General features: G+C 43.8%; 1 protein-coding gene across 1 annotated transcript in view; it reads right to left on the bottom strand.

Annotated features, from left to right (window-relative positions):
- Nucleotides 1-21,771, bottom strand: part of KCNAB1 (potassium voltage-gated channel subfamily A member regulatory beta subunit 1) — a 307,769-nt gene extending 285,998 nt beyond the window's left edge. The window contains exon 1 of the mRNA XM_028505142.2: nucleotides 21,056-21,771. Coding sequence (XP_028360943.1) covers nucleotides 21,056-21,297 — 242 coding nt within the window. The 5' untranslated portion in view covers nucleotides 21,298-21,771. The remainder of the gene's footprint in view (nucleotides 1-21,055) is intronic.
- Between the last annotated feature and the right edge of the window lie 1,861 nt (nucleotides 21,772-23,632).

Below are 23,632 nucleotides of genomic sequence, written 5' to 3'. Positions count from 1 at the left end.
ATTTTTTCTTTTGGCTAAAAAGCTATTTGGTTCAAAACTGGCTGTTTGTTTTTATCAGACATACCAGATCTGATACATATCAATGAATTTTCTTCAAAGTAAGCACCTTTAAAATTATATACTTTTACTCCATTGATGCTGTCACAGCATAAAACATCTCTAGGGTTTGTTTGATGTCATCTTCAGAGGAAGTGTAGCAGTTAGAAAAAAAATTAACCTTCTTGCTCAGAACAGTTCGATTATCAATACTTCCTAGTGGGCATTTCAGAAACTCTCAGAAATGATTTGACTGTAGAAGTGATGACATGGCCACCACAGTCTAATGGGTGTAGGCCAGGGATGAGCTCACACCTGATCTCATGGATGAAAGCCCCTCCTCATCCATCTCGTACTCCTCTGTTCTCTGCAGAGAGCCTCCCAGGCCACCCCTGAGGATGTCCCAGGCCAGGGAGGCAGCCCAGCCCACACGTCCACACCCTGTAGGAGAGAAACCCATCCAAGAGGCTGCGCCCTCTAGAGGAGGATTCTGGAGTTCTGGATCTGCCTGGAGGATGGTCCAGAAAGGGGCAGCAGCTGCAGGGGCACATCTCTTGGGTCCCCAGGACTCCTTGCCCTGTTGGGGTCAGAGCAGGACCCAGAGCTGCCTGGGGCAGCACTGGTCATGTCCTGCAGGGACAATCCAAGGCAACTGAGAAGTGCCCGTGCCCTGAATGACCCCCCAAATGTCCTGCAAAACTAAATACACCAATACCAATGCAAACTGGTTCATAAAAATCCTAAAAACTCTTTATATGAAGTTACATGAAAAGCCCAAACTTCTGTAAGAACTTTATAGAAAGAGAGAAGCTTAATTGGAATAAAAATCTTTCAGAAAATTATCGACCAGTTTATTCACCCCACATGTTCTCTCTACCCTTTTCAGCTACGCCTTCAGTTGCAAGGGCGTCTGTCTGTGCGGTAGTGCAGTTGCCACAAAGGCAAAGAAACTATTGGCAAATGTCTGAGAGGTGACATTTGAAAGTGCTTTAACAGATTTAAAACCACGTAAGAAGTAGGAGGACCTCAGTGAATTTCATTAATCAGGATTACTTTTAAATATACTATATTATGGACTCCTTATATACATATAATTTAACGTTTTCCTACTATAGTGATAAAGATAAGATATTGACCCTATTTACTTTGGGATTACCTGGTCCTTTCCGGTCTTACTCTGTTACTGTCCTTCTGGTTCTACCCCACAGTTTATTTACAGGTCCTGCCATTCCTGTTTGTTTTCAAACCACATCCATGACTGCCCCTGGGCCATCCAAGGCAGAGATCGCCAGGGCCTTTGAATGTACTAAAAACTGAATGTGGGTCTCACAGGCCATGAGACTTCAAGGCAGGGAACATGTGCCCCCTCCACTCTCCTCTGTCCCATGCTACAACACCGAGAAGTACTTTGACACTACACTTACAGTAAAGCCCAGCATGTTTTTGCAGTATTCCACTTTCTCATTACTTCTGCAGTTTATCTTGGCATGTTCCCTCTGCCCCAAGTAGGGCCATTTCCCTCTCTCCCTTCCCTGAACATCTTGCAACATGGGAAACAATGAGGGAGGCCAGCTCCAGCCAGAAGCTGGGTGGTTCCCACGCCTCAGCTCCCAGCGTCACCACAGGCTTTCCTTATTCAGCCAAAGAATCTTTCACTCACCTTCAAGGAAGCACTCTGTGATCCAAAGGGGAGAGAGGCTTTGCGAAAACACACTAAGCAAGCCCCCAGTTCGACGAGATTCGCAGCAGTACAGCAGTCCCCCTTATCCACAGGGACGCGCTCTAAGACCCTCAGAGGATGCCTGAAACCATGGATAGGACTGGCCCCTATATATACTGTATTTTATCCTATATGTGCCTACCTGAAATGAAGTTTAATTTACAAATTAGGTACAGTAAGAGACTAACAATAACTAATAAAAATATATAAAATTGTAACAATGTACTGCAATAAAAGTTATATAAATGTGCGCTCTCTCTCTCTTTCTCTCAGAATATCTTTTGTATCACATTATAGCGTGGCTCTGCTGGACAAAGGGATGATTCACTTCCCAAACAGGAGAGAGTGGGATGGTGTGAGATTTCATCATACTACTCAGAATGCAAAAAGAAAAAGAATGATGTGCAATCTAAAGCTTATGAATTACTTATTTCTGGAATTTTCCATTCAGTATTTTCAGATACCGGAAGCTGAAACCATGGGTAGTGAAACCACAGGTAAGGGGGAAACTACCGTATTCAAAGGTGAGAACTGATCATTTACGTTGGACAGCTAAAACAAGGAGAGCTCTGAAATACAACAGGGAGCTAAACCATAAATATGAAAGTAGTCTAAACATAAATATAAGTAAAACATTCAATATAACAAAACATTTGCTCAGGAGAGAAAAGGCACATGCAACAGCAAAGACTGGTAAAGGAGCTGTGATGCTTGTCAATGAAGCACACCTCGTGCTGCAGTTTGTGAGTTAGGAGTGTTCATGCAACATGCAACCCACGAAGTCCTGCTGATTATGGGGGCCGCTGCCTCTTCAGTCTGCTCTACTCTGCTCACCTAAACTCCGTCTCTCCTCTGGAATCTCCGGGCTCAGAACAGAGCAAGACTTTCGGAGCACGCCTACAAGCTGCATGTACCACTGACCACACGGGACATCGCATGCCTCTGTTCACCAGGGACCAGCAAATCCATTCATCTGCCTGCACTCAGAGCCCGGTTTGCAGTGTAACACTCAGTCACGGGTCTGCTCTCACTGGGATCTCCTTTCACATCAAAGGGTTTTAGACATCATATCCAGGAACAAAAGTATAAACAGCAGCACAGCTTTTCAATTCCTCCCACTTACGCATTTGTAATATATATTTTTATTCAGTATTCAGGTAAAATTCATTTTCCCTTTTTCTGGACTAGCCACAAAGAGAAATGGGATGTCTTAAAGATTCGGTAGTATAAAAAGAATAGAATGTTACAGCGGGAAATGTATTGAAAGGAGATCCAAGTACTAGCTCCAACACTGTCACTGGGGACCATGTGAGCCAGATCATGCTAAACAACATCTTCCTGAATGGGGCAGAGCAAGCAAAACCCAGCACGAAGTTTTTCTTCCTTAAAAATAAAATATCCCACCCTCTTTGCAGATCTTCGGTGTTACATTCACCCCTCTTTTTCTGAGCAAGTAAACATTTTGTATAGAAGGCATCAGGCTAGATGCCAGGAAAACAAGATAAATAGAACATGGTTGTCCCACCCCTGCCTTCAGGCACCTTCTAGTCCAGTGAGAGGGATGGCCATGCACACAAATAATTGCACGCAGGCAGAGGAACAGAGCTGCTAGGACCCAGGTGGGGAAATGACCGATTGTTCTCTGGAGAGCTGCCTCGTTTGTGACACCTGACCCTTCCCTGCTCGGATACAGAATTGTGTGAGGATCAAATAAGGTATTGTATGTCAAAGCGCTTTGAAAAATATACCACTGCCCTGGCTGGTATGGCTCAGTGGATTGAGTGCCGGCCTGTGAACTGAAGGGTCACTGGTTCGATTCCCAGTCAGGGCACATGCCTGGGTTGCAGCTGGGTCTCCCGTGGGAGCATATGCATGAGAGGCAACTGATGGATGTTTCTCTCTCTCTCTTTCTCCTTCCCCTTTCTCTAAGATAAAAAATAAATAAATTTATTTATTTTTAAAGTATACTGCTCTCTTCTCTTCCAGGGCACTCCTCTTCTGTCTTTCTTCACTGGTCACGTCTAAACTGCTATGTTGGGCCAAATGTCAACAGCCAAGTGTAGGTAGGGTAAGCCATACTTTATATTTCACCACTCTCCCAGATTAATTCATCGTATTTCAGTAATTGGCTCCAAAAGGCAGCTCTTCCTGCAGCCAAGGGGTTAAGAATCAGTTAGATCTGAGAAGGTTTGACACCCAGTGTTGGCTCTGGTACATTAGCATGCATCGCCGTCAACTCCTCAGTTGGAAAACAGATCACAAGTGATGCATCACCCTGCAGATCATAAGGTGTTGTGCACACTAAATGAATCTCAGTACCATAGCACCCAGGCAACACTTGGCCTTGATTTATAATTCTGCACAAAGGTTGTCATTACTGCAAAAGGGTAATGAAATAACAAGATAAAGTTAAATTAAAAGTACTTCTTCATCTAAACGTCTACACCCAGCCAACAGTTATGACTGGATTTGACCCAACGTGAATAAAGACAAAATTCATATTTCACTTTTCCTAATTACAGGGTCCAGCTGGTGCCAGAAATCTGCTCATCGTTGTAATTTAATCACCAAGACCAAATAATGCTTCTCATTGACTTGAGAAATGACTGGGCATGCAGAATAGCATACATCAACATGCTCTCTGGTGAGGTACGCTCTGACACCTCCTCCATAACCGGGTCTTATTTACAAGTTATTGAATCAGCCCCACTGCCAGAGAGTAATCTGATACTTAATACCCTATTCCTACACTTTCGCCGTGAGGTTGGCATGGTGGTTGACCAGACCCCACACTTGTCTCAAGATAAGAAGACTATGAATTAATACAACTTTTTAAAATACCATCGTTCATTTGAAAACCTGAAAAAATCCATAACATCCAAGACAACTTTGTGGAAGATGAGTCTGAGATTCGTGCCCTGAGTTGATCTTTTAGTGCAGGACCACTTCACTGGGTGACAGGTATGTCCTGGACCCTCTCCGTCTGACACGGTAGCCACTGGCCTCACGTGGACACTGAGCACTCGGAATATGCTAATGTGACTGAGGAACTAAATTTTATTTTAACTGAATGTTAACTTTCACTTACCTAACCACATATTACTAGTGGTTACCATATAAGAGGGCATAGTAGGAGTCCTGTTTTCAAATACATCTAGAATTCAGTCCTAAAAGCGGTTTCATACACCACCTGAGTATAATTCTCCTCCTTTGTTGCTAACTTCAGAGCACCTAAGTTTTGTGAATTTCGTAATTGACTCTGTAGAATGGTTTTCCTTGTTGTTCTTATTTTATTGTCTTAAACAAGTATCAGTGGGGATTTTAGCTTCCTTTGGCTTAAGTTTGAAGCAGCTAATCGCATGAAGGAGATGAAGAGTTGTTTTTATTGAGTTGTTTTTATTCATCTGGAGAGACAGAGCAGGCAGACTCCCAGACTGATCCAAGGTAAAGCTTCTGGTAACAGTTACAGATGATATCAAAATGCTGGCTGGCCATGGGCTCACTCTGAGGCACTGGCAGGAACGACCTGAAGGAATTTCACAAGCACCACATCTGTGAGAGATGTTAGTAGCCACCTTATCCTTTAAGTAAGAGACTCCAAGTCTTAACATCTGCCATCCTCTCCACCTGACTCTGAATTCCTGAAGATTCAGATGAATGCACAATGAAAACAAGACAACAGCCCTCTCCAGAGAGTCAGGAGGGAGGAGATTAAAGGCAGCTGATGGGATGTTTTGTTTTGAGAGTTGTTAGAGCCTTATTAGTGTCTAGCATTATATTTTGCATGTAGCAAGTGGTCAAAATTATCAGTCGACTGGCTGCATAGTTGAGAGACCTAAAACTGGAGGGAATAGCGAATTTGCCTAGTGCATAAAAACAAAGAGGTATGAGATTATTGCTTCTGTTTGCTCAGTCTTTCTTGCTTAAAAACATCCAGTATAAATGCATGCTAAATATGCGATCTATTCAATTTGGCTTCCAGCAACGTTTAGAAAACCACTTTATGATTTCAGGTAACAAAAGCACCGCAGATGTGAGTTAATCAAAGGCTTCCTTTACAGGCCCTACACTGAGGTCAGGTAGCGTAAGCACAGTGTTCTACAGGTCTTGTGACTTCTTAGAATGCTTTCAGGATCTAAATCATGTCAGACCTAAGAAAATTACACAGATCATTTTTTTAAAACATAGGCAGTCAGAGCACATGACTATTTTTACAGATAAAAGTGAAAATACCTTACCAGTAATTTTTTACTTGTTTTCATCTGGGACCCCACAGACAGGTATTTTGTAGATAATGAAGTTAAAGACAACCGCTTTATGGAAAGTGTGGTCATAAGGCTTCTGACTGTGGACCAGCTTTCATAGGTTATGCAGGAACCCATATGAAGGTAGAGTTAAAAGATTTTCAAAGTATATATGTGGTTGCTTATATTCAAAATGAAAATATGGACAAATTCCAAAATACCAGTTTGATCTAAAATAGACGTGAAATGAAAAAAACTTCTCTCTGGCTGGAGCCTTGCACATCCCTGTAAGGAGGCTGGAAGTCAGATAACATTGTTTTTTAAATTGTGATTTTGGTGTGTTTTTTTAATCTTTTTTAAAGATTTTATATATTTATTTTTAGAAAGGGGAAGGAAGGAAGAAAAAGGAGAGAAACATTAATGTGTGGTTGCCTCTCACACGCCCCCTACTGGGGGCCTGGCCTGCAACCCAGGCCTGTGCCCTGACTGGGAATTGAACCAGCAACCCTTCAGTTCACAGGCTGGCACTCAATCCACTGAGCAACACCAGCCAGGGCAACATTATTTTTTTACATCAGCCCTCTGGGGTGTCAGGGAGAAGTTGGTGTGAGTGTGTGTCTGTATTTACAAATTATTCCATCTTTCAGTTCTGTCATCAGTATAAGCGCCATTTAGACAATTCGAAACAAGAAAGAGAAACTAATAAAGGCCACAGGGCTTTCAAAAGGAAGCAGAAGTTAAGGGATGGAGGATGATAGAGATAATTGCAGCTGATCCAAGGGATGTGGCGAGCACTCCCCAGACCAGCCCTGCACCCACTGGGCGCTTCAATGCCTATGACAGAGGACACACAGGCCGGCCTCAGAGGAAAGTCTTCCGCTGCTGAAAAGTAAGGTATTTGAGGTTACTCTGAGTTAATAAATTGTAGTAAAGAGATCATTGCCTCGGGAATGAAGTAGTTTAAGGGGTTGCTTTAAAATCAGACAAAGGAGAAAAGATTGGACAGTGCAGTGGCTCTGTCTGAGGTTTCCTTTCATGTGAATGAGGATGGGGATGATTTAAGAGCTTCTGTGGAAGCACTTTAGAGACACAAGAGCCTACAGCAATGCAGCTGCTGCAGAGTTCTGCCCTTCTGCCTCCTTCCTGGTGCCCGAGTGCCTCCGTACCTTGGGGGCCTAATTAGATCAGTGAGCATTTTCCCTTCTACACCATCTCTAACGCCCGTGTGGAAATGAAAACCAGAATGCAGCGCACACACAGCTGTACCAGAATGTGTCCTGCTCAGTGCACTGCCCCAAATCACTCAGTCCGTGCTTTCTGCTTTCTGTCCCACTGCCCTTGCCTGTGTCTTCAAGCTCTCTCACCTAGATTATTAGAATAACTTTCCATCAGTTTTCTATGCACAGTTCTTCCAAAAATACCTTTTTAGGACGCAAATGTGGCCTTGCCCTTTTTACCTAAGAATCCAGCAGCAGTTTTTCATGGGAAATGTTTCCAATGATCATCACATTTCTTTCCTGCCCCTTAACTTCCTCTTCTGGCACTCTTCTCACCAAGAAGGTCTGCAGGGAAGCAGGAAGGAAGCAAAGAAGAGCAGTTACCTGCTCCTGAGTTCCTACTACGTGATGTGCTTTCTAGTTGTAACATTATTTAATCTTCTCGTTACCTTATGGGATAGGTAGTTATTTCCATTTTACTGATGAAGAAAGCGAATGGGTAGAAGGGATAAATAAACTGTGTAAGTCACCCATTTTGTAAGCCTTAGAACCAGCACTCAGTCCACATCTCTCTGTGTCCAAAACTTTTTTATATAACAATCATCCCTGAGCTTTCAAACATACTATTGCCTCTACACCAAATGCTCTCCCAGTCTCGGGCCCATTGTAGGGTTCTGATTCAGTCTTCAAAACCCTGTGCATGAATTGACAACTCTTCAGTCATCACTGACTCTCAAGCAACCCTTCACCACTTGCTCTGCTGCATTATAACTGTGTTGGAAACCACAATATTGCATTTATCTAACCAGACTCCAATTATCTGATTGACATGGCTCTCTCGCCCACTGGACTGCTCTTGAAGCCAGAAACCATGCACTTCCTTGTTGTGAGTTCGGGGATTGGCAGACGGCCTGGGCACAATTGTTGCTCATTAATCTTTGTTGATTTGAATAATTCTACTGTACAAAGAGTAAACCAGTAGGTCAAAAGTGTTTGGTTAAATTCTTAACTAGAACTTAGCAAACCATCTATGTGACTGTTAGCAGGTTGCTTAACCTCTTCAAGCCTCAGAAAATACATTTGTAAAATTACTGGGGGGTAGGGATGGTGGGGAAGAGATATTAAATTATCTGCAATATCTTCACAGATTCTAAAATTCTACTCACTCTTCGCATACAGACTGTGCAAGGAGGGAGAACTACTATAATCAGATGCAAAATGAAACATGGCATTTGTATAATTGCACCTACTGAATCACTGATGGAACTTAACTGTAGTTATTGCAGTAATGGAGGGGGCTAACCACCTGATAAATAAACTGCTTTATGAGTTTTTAATGTGTTCCTTATTAAAAATGCATTACTTTTCATGCTAAATTAAATAGCATTTAAAGCCAATGTTTCCCTTCTACCTTTGGTTAAATTAGATTTCTGCTTATTTTAGTCATGTGATTAAGTAGCATAAGCTACTGGTGATGTAGACCAATAGAGGAAAATATCCCTCAACACATAAAAAGTCGTAGGGTTTTAGAACATGAGGAAAACTAAAAACAAGGCCCAAAGCTCAAGGAATGGAATGGCACACGGCTGGTGAATGGTGGAGCAGTCTCATTCCCAATATGCAGATGATCACCTAACTGGAATCTTATGATTATGAGTCTATTGCCACACCAGCTCACAGTACATTTCCTGCCCGTCCCCCGCCCCCCACCCCCGGATGTGATCATTAGAGAATATGGCTGACGTATGTAGGCTGCCTCACCATAATCTACTCCCCTCTTCTCATACCAAGGGTGTCCTGCCTCTCCATCCTTAGCTAGCTAGTTTAGGAGGGGTTGAGCAGTAAGCTTACAGAAGTCAGCTTCTACCATCACCCAGATCTGGTCAATGATCCAGAAGTGGACAGGACACCAAATCAAAACCAACAAATCAACAAGAAGATGAACTTCCATGAGAAGAAAGCTCTTTCTTTCTTCTTTTCTTCTGGAAGTCAGTGGGAGCTTCTGTCAGCCATCACGAAGAGGAGAGGAGAGCCTGAAGCTGCCACAGACCCACCACACGAAGGTGAGAGTGGAGCCATTAGCCTTAAGAAACAGTTGTTATGCCCCCAGATCACATGGAGGGTTAGCAACAGGGGAGTGGGAGGAGCAGAGGGGGGGAAAAGGTACAAAGAATAAGTAGCATAGAAGGTAAGGAGAACACAGATTTGGGTGGGGGGGGGGCAAGAATAGTATGGGAAATGTAGAAGCTAAAGAACTTATGACACATGGACATGAACTAAAGGGGGGGAATGTGGGTGGGAGGGGTGTGCAGGGTGGAGGGGAGTGAAGGGGAGAAATGGAACAACTGCAATAGCATAATCAATGAAATATATTTTTAAAAATGCCAAAAAAAAAGAAAAAAAGAAGCAGTTGTTAGAAAGGAGCATAAACCAGACAGTTGGACTCTGTCCTCTGTCAGTGAGGCCCACTCAGGCTCCTTCAGGCAATTTTCTACCCACTGAGTAGAAAGTGTGACCCTACTCTTGCCGTCGCCCAGTTCCACTAACACTGAGTTGAAGGAGTCAACGTCTTGCCCAGGAGGTAGAGTGGGGCCAGAATCCCATGAAAAACCTCACAGTGACCTACTGATAACACCAAGGTACCATCCTGCAACTGCAAAGCACCAGCTAAAGAGCTCCTTTGTTGCAGCCCAGGTTGCTCCTGGAACAGTCTGATCCATACCAAGAACAAGAAGGCCCAATCAGGATCCACAGTTACTGAGTAAAGAGAACATCTTCTAGTGTATTTAGGATGATGGGTCCTCCAGGAATCTCAACAGGAGGACTGACTCTCCAGACTTGTCCCCCATCTTTCATGAAAAGACACCTGGGTAATCTAATGAGATGGTGCCCCTCTTGTAATAAAACTGGAAACAGAAAATGCTCAGGAGAAGCATAAACTAAAGAGAGCTAGCGTGTGGGACTGAAGGACAAGGGTAGGAAGGGGAAGAGTTTACGGTGGGAAGGGGTGGGGAAGGAGAGGCTCAGGGCCCCGCTGTGTGGGTACATGAGCACGCATCAGAGGAGACGTGAGGGGTAAGTGCAGAGTGAAAGCCACTCTGGTCATTATAACTCAGGGCCCCAGTATGGAGAGGGTCAGCCAGTGACACCACAGGGAGCTTCCTGGAGGAAAGTACAGCAGAGACTGTCATTAGAGCGAAGTAAATGAGTGAATGAAAGTGAAACAAGATGGACATCTGAGGAGAAACAAAACTGAAATGAGCGTTTGTCATTATTCCCAGAGTGAGGGAACCAGTAAAGGACCTTAAAACCCAAGATTTAAGGACCTATTTCCTGTGGGAACAATGCTGTCTCCAAGTGCTGCTGTCACAAATGGGGACACTCTGGATGCTTTCAGTAAGCAGAGAAAATGAGGAAGTAAGTGTCAGGGAAACTCTGGATGGAGCGCCTGCTGGAACAGCCCCTGACCCCGCCCCGTGTCTGATGATCCAGCAGACTGTCAGCCAGTGAATAATGAAGGCTGATTTGTCCTACTCCTGCTTAAGAATTCACGTATTCAGCAAATATTTGTTCAGTTCGACACTAGGTACCAGGTTCTGGGGATTCAGCATTAACGACACAGATAAAACCCTTGTCCTCCTGGAGTTCACTCTGGAGGCGGAGGGGGTGGGGAGGGAGAGAGACAGACAGTACAGGAACAAACAAGAGCACTACAAGAAAAGACAGAAGTGAAGGAGAGAGGTGCTAATTTGGTTACAAAAAAGTTACAGCGAGTATTAACCTTTTGGGAAGTTATGCATAGAAGTGCCATCTTACACAACGCTCACCTCAGGAAGCAATCATAGCTCCTTTTTAAAGCCACGGCCAGCTTCTAAAGGTATGCGTTGTCGCTGTGTGCTGAGTTACAGAGTGCTGTAAAATGTCAAAAGGAGGGTGAATCGATGACCTGTTACAGACACTTCAAATGCTAAAGCAAGAGCTCAGGTGCTTAATGAACTGCATATACTACACCCACATCCCACAGTTGTCAGAGCTTCTATTTCATTCTGCCTTAACAAATTAAAAGAAATATCATGGAAGAAAAAATAGACTAAAGGCGATTGGATCAAAACTCCCTTGTCTAAAAATACTACATCTAACCCACTCAGAACCTACGTTTCCCTGACTGCTGGGGCATCTCCCACCTTGGGCTCACCAGAACCCAGTGCCACAATCCACTCTCTTGCGCGCTGGCGCCGGTTTGGAACACACCTCTGCCTTGGCGGTTGCTCCAGGCTCTTGGGGCGGTTCCGTGACCCGGATCCACGCGTACCTGCCTTGGGCTGGACAGTGTGGGGTAGCCACGTGCTTGGCCCTGCCACCCCGCCTGTCAGTGCCTTGCTCCAGTTCCTAGTGACTCAGCCGCACCACTAGCGCGCACTGCACCGCAAAGATGAGTGACCACTGATAGATGGCTGAATTTATGCAGGTCAAGTAGATCAGTAAGTCTCTGAGACCCACCTCAGCTTTGGACCTAAAGTTCAGGATGAAAACTTAGTGGCCTTCGCTGGGTAACGCAGTCTTTCACAGAATTGGTAACGGGAACCTGACCTCAGGACAAGCATAGCAATTGTGCGGCCCTATAGCGCCACCTCCCTACTCAAAGCTGACATTGCAATTAGTCAGGGCTCTTTCCCACAGACCTCCCTGTGCTAGTATCAATTCCTGCCTGAACTGTTCAAGGTAGAAGAAAACTAAAAAGACACGGCAACAACAAAACAATATGTGACCCTAACCTGGATTCAGTATTATTGGAGTAAAAAAATTTCTAAAGAGGCCATTATTGTATTGGTTGACAGAACTGGAACACAGTAGATCAAATGAAAGCACATTATGTAAATTTAACTGAAGTACGTAATTGTACTGGGTGGTATATAAGACAATATAACCTGAGCCCTGGCTGGTGTAGCTCAGTGGATTGAGCACGGGCTGGGAACCAAAGTGTCCCAGGTTCGATTCCCAGCCAGGGTACATTCCTGGGTTGCAGGCCATAACCCCCAGCAACCGCACATTGATCTCTCTCTCTCTCTCTCTCTCCCCCTCCCTTCCCTCCCTAAAAATAAATAAATAAAATCTTTAAAAAAAAAAAAGACAATATAACCTAAGAGGTACTGATAAGTAAAGGACCATGACGTAGGTAAATTACTCTCAAAACCTTAGAGAAATGACCTGCAGGTGGGGGACTGCAAGGGGCAAACACGTTAAGAGCTTGAGCAGAGTTACAGCAAATGGGGGAGATGTCACAGTGTGTTAAAGGATAAAGTGCCTACAGATGTCCTTTGTATTGTTCTTGTGACTTTTCTATATGTTTGAAATTATGTTCAAATAAGAAGTTTTTTTTTAAGTAACCTTAAAAGTAAGTTTTTAAGAACTAGATAATCTGTCTAAAAATAGCTCCTCTACAACCTGGACTCCCACCATTAGATGTTCATTTCTTTGGCTATGACAGAGTTCGCAGACATTCTCAGGCCTCCAACCTCAACTGGGATAGCTTTGCTTTCACCTGTTTGAAGAAATTGTTCTTCTGCCTCATAATTGCTTGAAAGAACGTATCTTCATCTGAACATTAACACATCACAAGATACATAATTGAAATCTTAGGAGCATTAGTTGACAACTAGCTATGGGCTGGCAAAGGGATCACCGCATGAGAAGCTAAAGTGCTGGGTGTGGACAGGTGTCCCATAATAAATGAAAATGAGCCCTGGGTAGAGAGGAGGAAGGGCACCAACATTCATCCACGCCCCAGTTTGGTGCTCAGCCAGACCTGCAGGTTATGGTGCTAGAGACATTCCTGGATTCCCAGGCGGCCCTCTCTAAGGCCATCCTGACACACGCCTTCCAGATTCACTATGTCTGCTCCATCGTAACTGTGCAAAAAGGGGCCTGCACCTGACATGGGGCAAAAGACATTAACAGTCTCCGAAGGAAGGCCCAGTGGAGACACATCTGTCTTTCTTTTCAGAGCTCCCCCAGCCACCCCCAGAGCTCTGCAGTGTGGTTCAGAATCCCCATGCTCAGCAACTCAGTGTTATAGAAACTTGCCCTGTCGATCATCTAAGTTATGGTAATGTGCCTGGTGTAGGATTAGGGCTTCTGAGAATCCCGAGTATACTGGCCATAATTTCTTTTTTTTCTTTCCCTCACTATAGAAAATTTTCCATGTCATCTCAATAGAGACACTTCTTAATTTTCACAATCAAGGTACATACACACACTCAGATTTAGGTTCTGCTCTAACATTGCCTGGGTAAAGATTTCCTCTATCTGCGGTTCAGGGTACTAAAACATTCCATTTTCTTTATAAAATAGCACATTCTAGTGGCACTCACAGGCACTGCAGGGAAATTCAGGAAGCGGTTTTGTTTGTTTGTTTTTTTCCTTGAGATAAAAAAATGTATTTGACCTATAGCTGCTCTAAAGTCAGAAAGAAACAGGCTTCAAAATGCCTATTTTCTTCTCTTATGAAACCACTGTCGACAATTTCTATATGAGGAAATGTGGAGTCGTGTAATCTAGTGTTGTTTTCGAACCCTGAATTTGCAATGTCTTCTTTCTGCTGCGGAAACAAAGCAACTTTCCCCCTGGAAAACCACAAGTGGAAATGTCAAAACGGGATGAACGTAATATTTCAAATCCAAATGGCACTCGTCTCTCATTCTTGTTTAAATTTTACAGCATTTTCTATCTAAACTGGCATTTTAAAAGATGTACCATTGTAGGGCTCCTGTTCCAGTCAGCAGGAGAAACAACATTCTGCCCCGTTCTGACCAGGCCTCTGTCACAGAGCCTTCTGGGCCCTTCACTAGCAGCCTATTCACATGTCAAATGACCACATAGGTCTGGAGCCGGAACCATCTGGATGTCACCCACATTCCTCCCGAAACGTTAATGTGGGAGAGCCACAGCTAGAGGGCTCAGAGTGAATTAGCACAGGCCCCGAGACTGACCGAAATTAGGCCAGTCTAAAATAAATCATGCGGGCTTTTTTTTTTTTTAATGTAGGAAATACAACCCCCTGCACAGGTAGCACTTTTTCCTAGGCTTTGATTTCCACGGTCATGGCCATAACTACTTTTCAAACAGGTCTGAGTGCGCCACGTGGTCCATGATAAAGTGGGTCACGGGAATGCAGTGAAAAAAGACGGGGGAGGGGGTGGTTGTGGAGAGGGGATCCTTCGAGGATGATCATAAGTTTAATTTAGGAACAAAGATAATTTTAACTCTCACACTGTATCGTGGAAATTATGAAAAGCAGAAAGGGCAAGAGGAGGAGGGTCTTTCCTGAGTCCTGCTGTGCCCCTTTGCACGAATGGTATTATCCTGTCAGGGAGGGCTTGTTATTTTTATTTCATAGAAAAGGAAGGGGAGGATCAGAGAGCAGGAGGGAGGAAGCTGGTCTTCAAATCCTCCAGCCAGGACACCACACTCTCACCATGACAGAACCCAGGGAATGCTTTTCAGCATGAAAAATGGTCTCCGCTTATCTTTAGCATCTTCCTTTTGAGATTAATGAAAACTCTATCCGTTAATGAACATTTCCCAGCTCTTTGCATGGACATCTTTGAGAAGAGATGACAGGTGAGTGAGGTCTCTCTCTGGCTTCCCCGCCCTCTTCTTCAGCTCCTTCCCTCCTGCATTCCTGCACAGGCAGCCTAGAGCACTAAAAGCCGGGCCCTGACACCCAAGCTTTCCCCTTGATCTAGTGTAGAATCTTCTCCCACCCTCTGTTTCCAGGTCAGGCCTGGCCAATGTCCTAGTTCCTTCTGGGTCTGCCACTGATCAGCTTAGATTCCATTGTAACAGGGGAACTGATGCCTCTGGTCAAAGACATTCTTGGACCCTGTGGCAAGCCAGTGGGGGAGGCACCGCCAGATACAAGCGGGAGCTTTAGCCCTTTCATTTCATTCTGTCTCAGAGAGTCACGTTCTAGACACAAGGTAGCTTCTGGATATTACACAAATTGGTCAAAGATGATTCTATCTTCATATTACACCATTTGGAGAGTGACTTATTGCAACACTTCATGAGGCTGTTTTAATTAAATAGAAGGCCATATACAAGGTAAAAAGAAAAAAACTGGCAATAGATCCTAAGGATACATTCTGATAAGAAAAGCCAAATATTTATAAAAGCAAAGGAGGAGGTGATATGCTCAGAACTGCGCAAGACTGAATTGGTAAGTGTTTATTTTGCACCCCTCTCGCTACACCATTACACATGTTCTCTTTTAACCTGTGAAGGAGGACCACAGGACGGATTGCTAGGGTTGGTGAAGATGGAGTCTGGAGCAAGGGAACTCTGTTCGTTAGGCTCCCACTCAGGGAAGCAGTGAGCTACGCACTTAACACACACGACTTCATTTAATTCTTGCCACACCATTGTGAGCTCAGTTGAATTAGGCCCATTTTACAGATGAAGAAACTAAAGCTCAGCAAGGTTAAGTAACATATTCTTCCTAGTATGCAAGAGAAAATATGAGAGAAAAGGAAGGTTCCTCTTTGCTCTTTGATGCTGTTCTTTCTGTTCCCCAACTTCTCAATGGAGGTCTCCCAATAAGGCAACACAAATGCAACGAGCATTTTCTACATGTGTGTATTGCATGGGAGAATTACAAAATATTATAAGCTCTAGTCTTTCTCCTCAACGTGACAAAAGCATCTTTTTGAAAATAAGGCACACACATGCACAACTAATAATCCAAATTCTATGTGCAGCAAAGACAGGTCATGCTGTGAGAGAGAAGGGAAAGACTCTGTCTGTGTTGGATTTTCCTAGGCAGGGAGGATGTGAAAAATATTCTAGACAGGCAAAGGAATTGTGAGCGAGACTCAGTGATTGGGGCAGAGCAGTGGACTGAAGTAGGTTCCCAAGCTGAGCAATAAGAGGAGCACCTGGAAAAGTGGACAAGAGCAGGCTGGCGAATGAGGCAGCATCCCCAAGAGGAAGGGGTGTGTGTGTGTGTGTGTGTGTGTGTGTGTAGGTGTGGGGTGGGATAGATGGGGAGCTGGAAATAAATATGGGGAGTCTACAAAAGACATTGGGCTAGGACCCACAAGACAGGGGTTCCCTGCTTCACACCTTCAGACTAGTCACCCAACATCTCTGAGCCTTGATTTTCCTTAGCTGTTAAATCAGAAATTAGACAGACTATCTCCAAGTTCTGTCCCATAAAACAATTCTGAGACTTCCCCCTGCCTCTCCTTTCATTGCCCCCTCCCCACCTTCAGCTCAAGGCTATAAAAAATTATCTTTGGTTAGTAAATAGCATAACTGTTTGTTTTGTTTTTTGAGAAACAATTGCTTTATTCCCCGAAACTGGACAAACCCTGTCATTATAATAAATAGCAGTATCTGCGTCATCATTATTGGGGAATTTTGAAAGCCTAAATAATCTCAAAATGATCGATGTGGTTTCTATTAAACTAATATGATTTCTTCTACCATCCACCCACTTGCTTTTGATGAATTATTATTTGATAATAATGGCAATGCCATTTATTAACATTAGGGGCTCCATAGGAAAGAGCTCTAGGAACCTCACCACTGTGTTTACTACAAGGATACTTTGCGGGATGTTACTGAGTACACAAGGAAGAAGAACCCAGAGAGAAACTTCTCCCTGATCTCCAGATCAGGAAGAGATGCGTCACTCCTGAGCACGCCTGGCTCCTCTCTACCTCAAGGACTCTGACTATTCTAAAGAGCTCCGTTTCCCTTTTCACCACCTGGTGCTGCTGGAAAGGGCAGAGACAAATCTAGGTCCAAGTGCATGGCCTGCACGTGGCATGCTCACTCACCCGGACTGTCTTCTCTTTCTGCTGTTAATCTGTCTCGGCCTCATTTTTTCCCCTTCTACACTTATTTTTATCTTTCTGATTTATATGCATTTGGACCCCTTAAGTACCTCTGGACACAAGGAGGTATAAAAAAATAAAAACACAAACAAATAACTGAACAACCTGTACAACTGAAAGCTTTGTTTTCCATGCCCGAGGTGAGCCAACTTCAGCCTGCTGGCCAGATCTAACCTGCCACCTGACTTTGTACGGTCCACGAGGTAAGATTGGCTTTTATCATTCTTAATGGTTTGGGAGGAGAAAAAAAAGGAAGAAGACTTGTGATATGAGAAACCGACATGAAACTCAGATTCCAGTACCCTTAAATAAGGTTCACTGGCACACAGCTACACTCACTGTTTGCTCCTTTGGCGATGGCTGCTCTCGCCCCAGCTACACTCACTGTTTGCTCCTTTGGCGATGGCTGCTCTCGCCCCGCGGCAGCAGAGTTTGGTCGATAGGGTGCATGTGGGTGTGCCGGGGGCCTGGGATACTTACTCTCTGGAGTTTTACAGGAAAAGTTTGCTGGCCCCTTGATTAGACCTTCACTTTACATATGTTTGAGTGCTTCTTGGCTAATGTTAGTTTTATAATATTGCCTCGAAGCTATGTGCTTGCTGCATCCTTATTCCACGTAGCTATTTTTTCATACTCTGTCCATAAAATTACTTCCTCAGTACACTTTAACCTCGACCCAAGCTTGGGTGTACTGCCTAGTTCAGAGTTCAATACTATGTAATAAAGACAACTAACTTTCAGTCACTTAGAAATAACTGAAGGACCCTCTTGGGTGACGATTTTATAGATACTAATAAAACAAATCCACAGAAACTTCTCTTTTTGCTGAAAATTCTAAGCCAACAGAAGGATCTACACAGCAACTTGGCACTTTTCACACCACATCCAAACTATTTCCTCCAGTTTCTTTTCAGCCGATACATGTGTTTGCATATTTACTGTTTCTTCCCCTCCCCTGGTCACCCTTAGTTAGAAATATAACCAAGTCTCCATGGAAACACAGCAAAACGCTCTCTCGCAGATGATCGGGGGACCTGAGCAGCTGGTATTGGGCTGAAGGCTGCAATGGCTTCTAACCAAATTAGGAAGAGAAAGCAGCTTACCCAGCTCTTCTGGTCCTCTCAGAATTCTCAAGCTCAGCATGGAAATCTACACAGACTGTGAATTGCTGAAATGTTCTTATTCTTTCTTGTCCTTCTTATTCTATCTTATCTGTTCTGTCTTTCCTATTTCTATGTTTCATCTACAGGCAGTGTTCATCTCCTGCCCCTAGGATGATTGACAGAGTCTACAGAATAATCAGGAAGGAAACCTACATTTAGTGAGCACCTACTGTGTGTTAAGCACTTAGATGTCACAGCTGGCCCAATGTCACACAGTTTGTAAACCAGAAGAACTGGAGTTTGAACTCTCATCGGGTTAATGCCAAAGCCCGTTCTCTTTCTACCAGACATGAAATAAGACCCTGTCTACGAAGAAGATAGGACAGAAAGGTTCAACTAGGTCTTTTAACAAAACCTTGAAGGAGTGGTAGAAATCAAGATAAAGTAGTGAGAATATGAAAGTTACCTGCTCTCCTAAATCCCAACTATGTTTACAAGAAGTCAAGGTCAAAGCTAAGTTATGGGGAAACCAAAAGAACCAGGATTCTCTTCCCCAACAATCTGTCCCTAATGCTTAAGAAAAGATGTCTTAAATAATGTTAACAAGTGCCTTGAAAGAAGAATGGACAAAATACTATGGTAATTTAGAGAAAGGAGACATGCTTCAAGTCGGGGGCAGGTATGGAGGAATGTGCCAGGAAGAGGTGGCAGCACACAGCAAATTCATCATAATTCAAAGCCTTGGCCATTCCTGTGGCCAACGATCAATTCAGCTGCATTTTTCTTTCCTCAGATTCTGATGAGGAACAACAGTCTCCTAAGTCTCGTTTCTTACTAGATCTGGTGGCATGCACGCTTGCCCGAGAGCTTGTCTCTCTGAGCAGGACCTGGTATCCTCAAGGTCACAGAGCCTTGCTCCCCAAGACTGTATGAAGAGTCAGCTCAGAACTGTGCTCTCAAGGCGTGGGGAGCATGGAGCCTCAGAAACCAGGCTGGGGCTGACTGCTCCCCTCGAGCAGGGGGGGGCTCCTGGCCCCCAATTTCAACCAGGACACCTTTCCTTTTACCTGTCTCAGGAAAGTATTCCTCTGCTTCATAAATGTTTGAAAAACACTGTCTTAGAACATATCTTCGTCTGAACATTGGCACACATCACAAGACGTGCAATTGGTATTCAAACTAGGACTTTTGAGAGAAAGAGGTCTGCCCTCTGAAGGTTTATATAAGAGCTCATGGCAATACCACGCCTCCTGTGATAAAGATGCAGAGGCAGATTTTGTTTTTAAATGAAGCAGCCCATCCTCACCTGGTCTACATTCCACCACTGCTACCACTGAGGGTTCAGGAAGGCACAGAGGAGAGAGTGCGAGAACATAAGGAGGCAGAGAGAGAGGCAGCTCCTTCTTGCCTCGGAAGCCAGACTCAGGAAAGGCGGGTAGGGACCTTGGCACCTCCTCCTCTATCCCAGCGTATGGAGCCTCTGGCTGCCTTGGAAAGGTGACTAGATTCTTCTGAGGCTCCACTTCTAAAACATGATGGGGTGGGCTGGCCTAGGAGTAGATGCCCTTTAAGCCCAGAAAAGTGCATTCCTCTTCTGCATGAGCCCTTGATTTTATAAAAGTCTGTGTGAACACTTTGTTCTCCAGAGAGAAGCTATCTCATTGCAAATTGCTTTATTAATCAAATTAGTGGATAAACTAGAGTACAGCTACTACATTAAAATTGGCCTTTAGATTATAGAGAACTGAAATCATTGGGGACATCCTGTCTGTGCAAAAACAATCTTATTCTGTGGAGTAGAAGTTTTGACTTGAGCTAAAACAACTGGTCTTCACAAACACTGTATATGCATTAAAAATATATATGTATTTAACTATTCAGCACACTTGCCCTTCGGAACAGCTTTGGCTCAGCTTCCCAGATGTTTAAAACTCCAGGCATTAGTCAAGGAAGCATTTCTCATGAGTGATTTAACTAAACACAAGCACGTCTTGTAGAGGTTTGACTATTAATTGCTCTGAAAGAGAAGGATGCTTCCCATGTCAGAGCCATTTATAAAGATTACACATCCAGCCCCATACTGGGAAGGAACGTTCTCCCTTTTGTTAATGTTTCACAGAATAAATAATGAGATTGGAAGTTTAGAGAATAACCAGTAATTTATCTTGGGCTACATTGATAAAAAGTCCTGTCATTTCGAGAAGAACTAGCTCAGTTTCATGAACTACTTTATTAGCCATTAGCACAGACCACATGATTCAGGCTTAGAAGGAAATTACAGCCCTGAAGCCCAGGCAGCTAAGGAATCCTACTCTTAATTTATAAATTCCTTTAAGAAGACCAGAGTCCCCATTCTTCATCATGACCCACTAAATCAGGGGTCGCCAACCTCAGGGCCACAGACTGGTACCCGCCCAGGTCTATTAGAGCCGGGCCACCCAGCAGGAGGTGAGCTTGCATGTAACGCACTTCAGTCATCTCAAAACCATCCCCCACATGCCAGTCCATGGGAGAAATTGTCTCCCACAAAACCAGTCCCTGGTGTCAAAAAACTGGGGACTGATACACTAAATCACCTGCCTACCCAAGGTCAAAGACAGCACATCATTAGGAACATTGCAAGTGAGCTTGACTATTTTTAACATAACCTTTTGAGAAGAAAGGAAGTAGATAATTTAAAGCTTGAAAAAATAAGGCAGCCCAAGGTGAGGGCTCACTGCATTCATATTCCTTTTCCTTTTTCTATATTTTTTTTCATTATTCCAATTCTTATTTCTTTGCAATAACCTTTGACTTCAGTGCAGTGCCCTGGCTGGATGACAGTACGACCAGCAAGTACCTGTAAGCCATGCCCGTCTCTGCCCTGGTGGTTTCCTTCAACGAAATTCCATGGACACGTAAAAACTTCTCCAGGTATTTCCATTCCGCTGCTCCACTGGGCCTAACGGGCCAGCAGGCAGTCTGAGGCGGAGGCCTGCTCACTGCGAGGTGCCGTCTACATTTCAGGGCAGACTCACTGGACTTGGGCAGACCCAGCTTGGGGCTGGCGATGTCTGCACAGGCGGGTTTGTACAGATGCATGTTTCAAAACCCCAGAGAAGAGGTCCTGCTTTCACGGCACTCCGCTCTAAGACTGGCTGTATCTCGCTATGATTAACTTATCTGGCTTTGGTGTGTCCCTAAAAGGGATCAGACTGCTTGCCTTAGATGTCCCTTATGGTTTTTGCATGCGAGCCGGCTCCTGAGTTCCTGGCAGAGCTGCTGGCTGTATGTGTCTGCTGAATCCTGAGAAAAAAGAAGCCTGACAAAGTCCAATCACTTTTCTTGTCCCTGTAAAGTTCACCAAGTCAAACTTCAGCCACGAAGTATTGGCCCTGAGGAAAAAAAAATATGGGCATTCTTCCCATGTCTTTCTATTTAGGTAAAAGAAATATTTTGGTGGGATATGAGCCAAATGTTCTGTTCTCATAAGGAACATATGGCTATGAGGATGGTTCATGAGTGCATAATGAGACCTCTCTAAATGATCAAATATTTCATAATCGAATAATTTATTATACTAGTGGCATGATTCACTTGGACAACAGGTCCAATAACTCTTTTTCTTCTTCAGATGTTGCTGTCAAACTATAGGACATATCGGGCAGGTGGCTGTGAAAAGTGGAGGCCCCCACCGACACGTTCAACCAATTTGTGGTGGAGGTGCAAGAGCAGCTCAACAGGAGGACAGGCTTTTCAAAAAGTGGTGCTGGGACAGCTGGACAGCAATAAGCAAAAACAGACAAAAATAAATGAATCCTTGACTTACACCTCATACTTATACAAAAATTAACTCAAAATGGACCACAGACTTTGATGTCAAATGTAAAATGATAAAACTGGTAGGTAAAAACTTAAGAGAAAAACTTTGGGACCTGGGGCAAAGTGAAGAGTTCCTACACTTGATACCAAAAGATACACTTCATAAAAAGAAAAACTTATAAATTGGGTCTTATAAACATTCAGAACTTTTACTCTGTGAAAGATCCTGTAAAGAGGATAAAACAAATTACAGACTGAAAGAAAATATTTGCAAACCCCATATCCAACAAAAACCTTATAGTAGAATGTCGAAAGTCTCCAAACTCAACAATAAAAACATAAACAATTCAATTAGCAAATGGACAGAAGATAATAAACAAACATTTTACTGAAGATGAAGTACAGATGGCAAACAAGCACATGAAAAGATGGTCATCATCACATCATCATTAGCCCTTAGGGAAATGCACATTAATTCCCACTGAGATATCACCACACACCTACCAGAATAGCTAAAATAAGCATGATATTAGCACCAAATGTTGGTGAGGACTCAGAGAAACTGGATCACTCATAACTTGCTGGTGGGGATGTGAAAAGATACTGCCATTCCCCCTAAAGTACGGCAGTTTCTTCTAGAACTAAACATATCAGATTTACCATGTGACACAGCAACTATACTCTTGGGTATTTATCCCAGAGAGACTCGATCCGTGCCCACACAGAAACCCATACACAAATGTTCACGGCAGGCTAGTTTGTAAGAGCCAAGGAAGACACAGGTGAACGGGGAAAGCAGGCATGAAAAATGAGACATGAGCCTTCTTCAATGCATAACTGTCTTTTTCTCCGCTCTAGATACAGAGTCAATATGTGGCCTTTGGTGTAAAGCCAATGCAAAGGAAATGGCCGACGGGACCCTGATGCGCAAATATGCACTCTGTGGCCAAAAACACCTTGAAAGATGGCTGTTGGGGACACAGAGTGCTGTGGGACCATGGAAGGTTTGAGATGGTTTTGTGGTCATGCACCGCTGAGTCGGCACTGAAGCAATGCTTCCAGGATGCTGAGAACACCTTTCCCCTTATCCCAGGCTGCACTGGCCTGGCTGAGAAGAATTTCCATAGAATGCGGGTGGAGTATGGTGGAAATAGCACAGCCTGTGAAATCAGGAAAACGTGGGTTTGAATCCTACCCCTATGACACTCTAGTGAATGGACTGAAGGCACTTTCTGAGTCCCAATTTCTTCCTCTGGAAAAATATACCATATTACCCCATAGGGTTGTTGTAAAGAATAAAGGAAATATGGTATTTGATGTACCTGGCACAAAACAAATAACCCAGCAAGTGGTGATTATTGTTATAATATTTCTCACATGGCACAAGTCTAAAGACTGCCATGGCCTCGCTGTCCATGTGGATGGTGCCCCCTAGTGTTGCAACGCCCGGCTGGCATAGCTGTATGTGTCAGACCTGGACAGGCTCAGCAAGCAACAATTTTCAGGGCACTTCAGTGCTATGGGCTACGTGACTGCAAAATGGATGAGATGGCTTTAAATATGACTTGATCCTTTTTAAAGTGAAGGATTATCTGGATAAAGTTAGTTTGTTCAT

This window comes from Phyllostomus discolor, chromosome 2 (genome assembly GCF_004126475.2).
Source record: "Phyllostomus discolor isolate MPI-MPIP mPhyDis1 chromosome 2, mPhyDis1.pri.v3, whole genome shotgun sequence".
NCBI lineage: Eukaryota > Metazoa > Chordata > Mammalia > Chiroptera > Phyllostomidae > Phyllostomus > Phyllostomus discolor.
The sequence above is the reverse complement of the archived record's forward strand: the minus strand, read 5'-3'. Positions and strand labels throughout refer to the sequence as shown.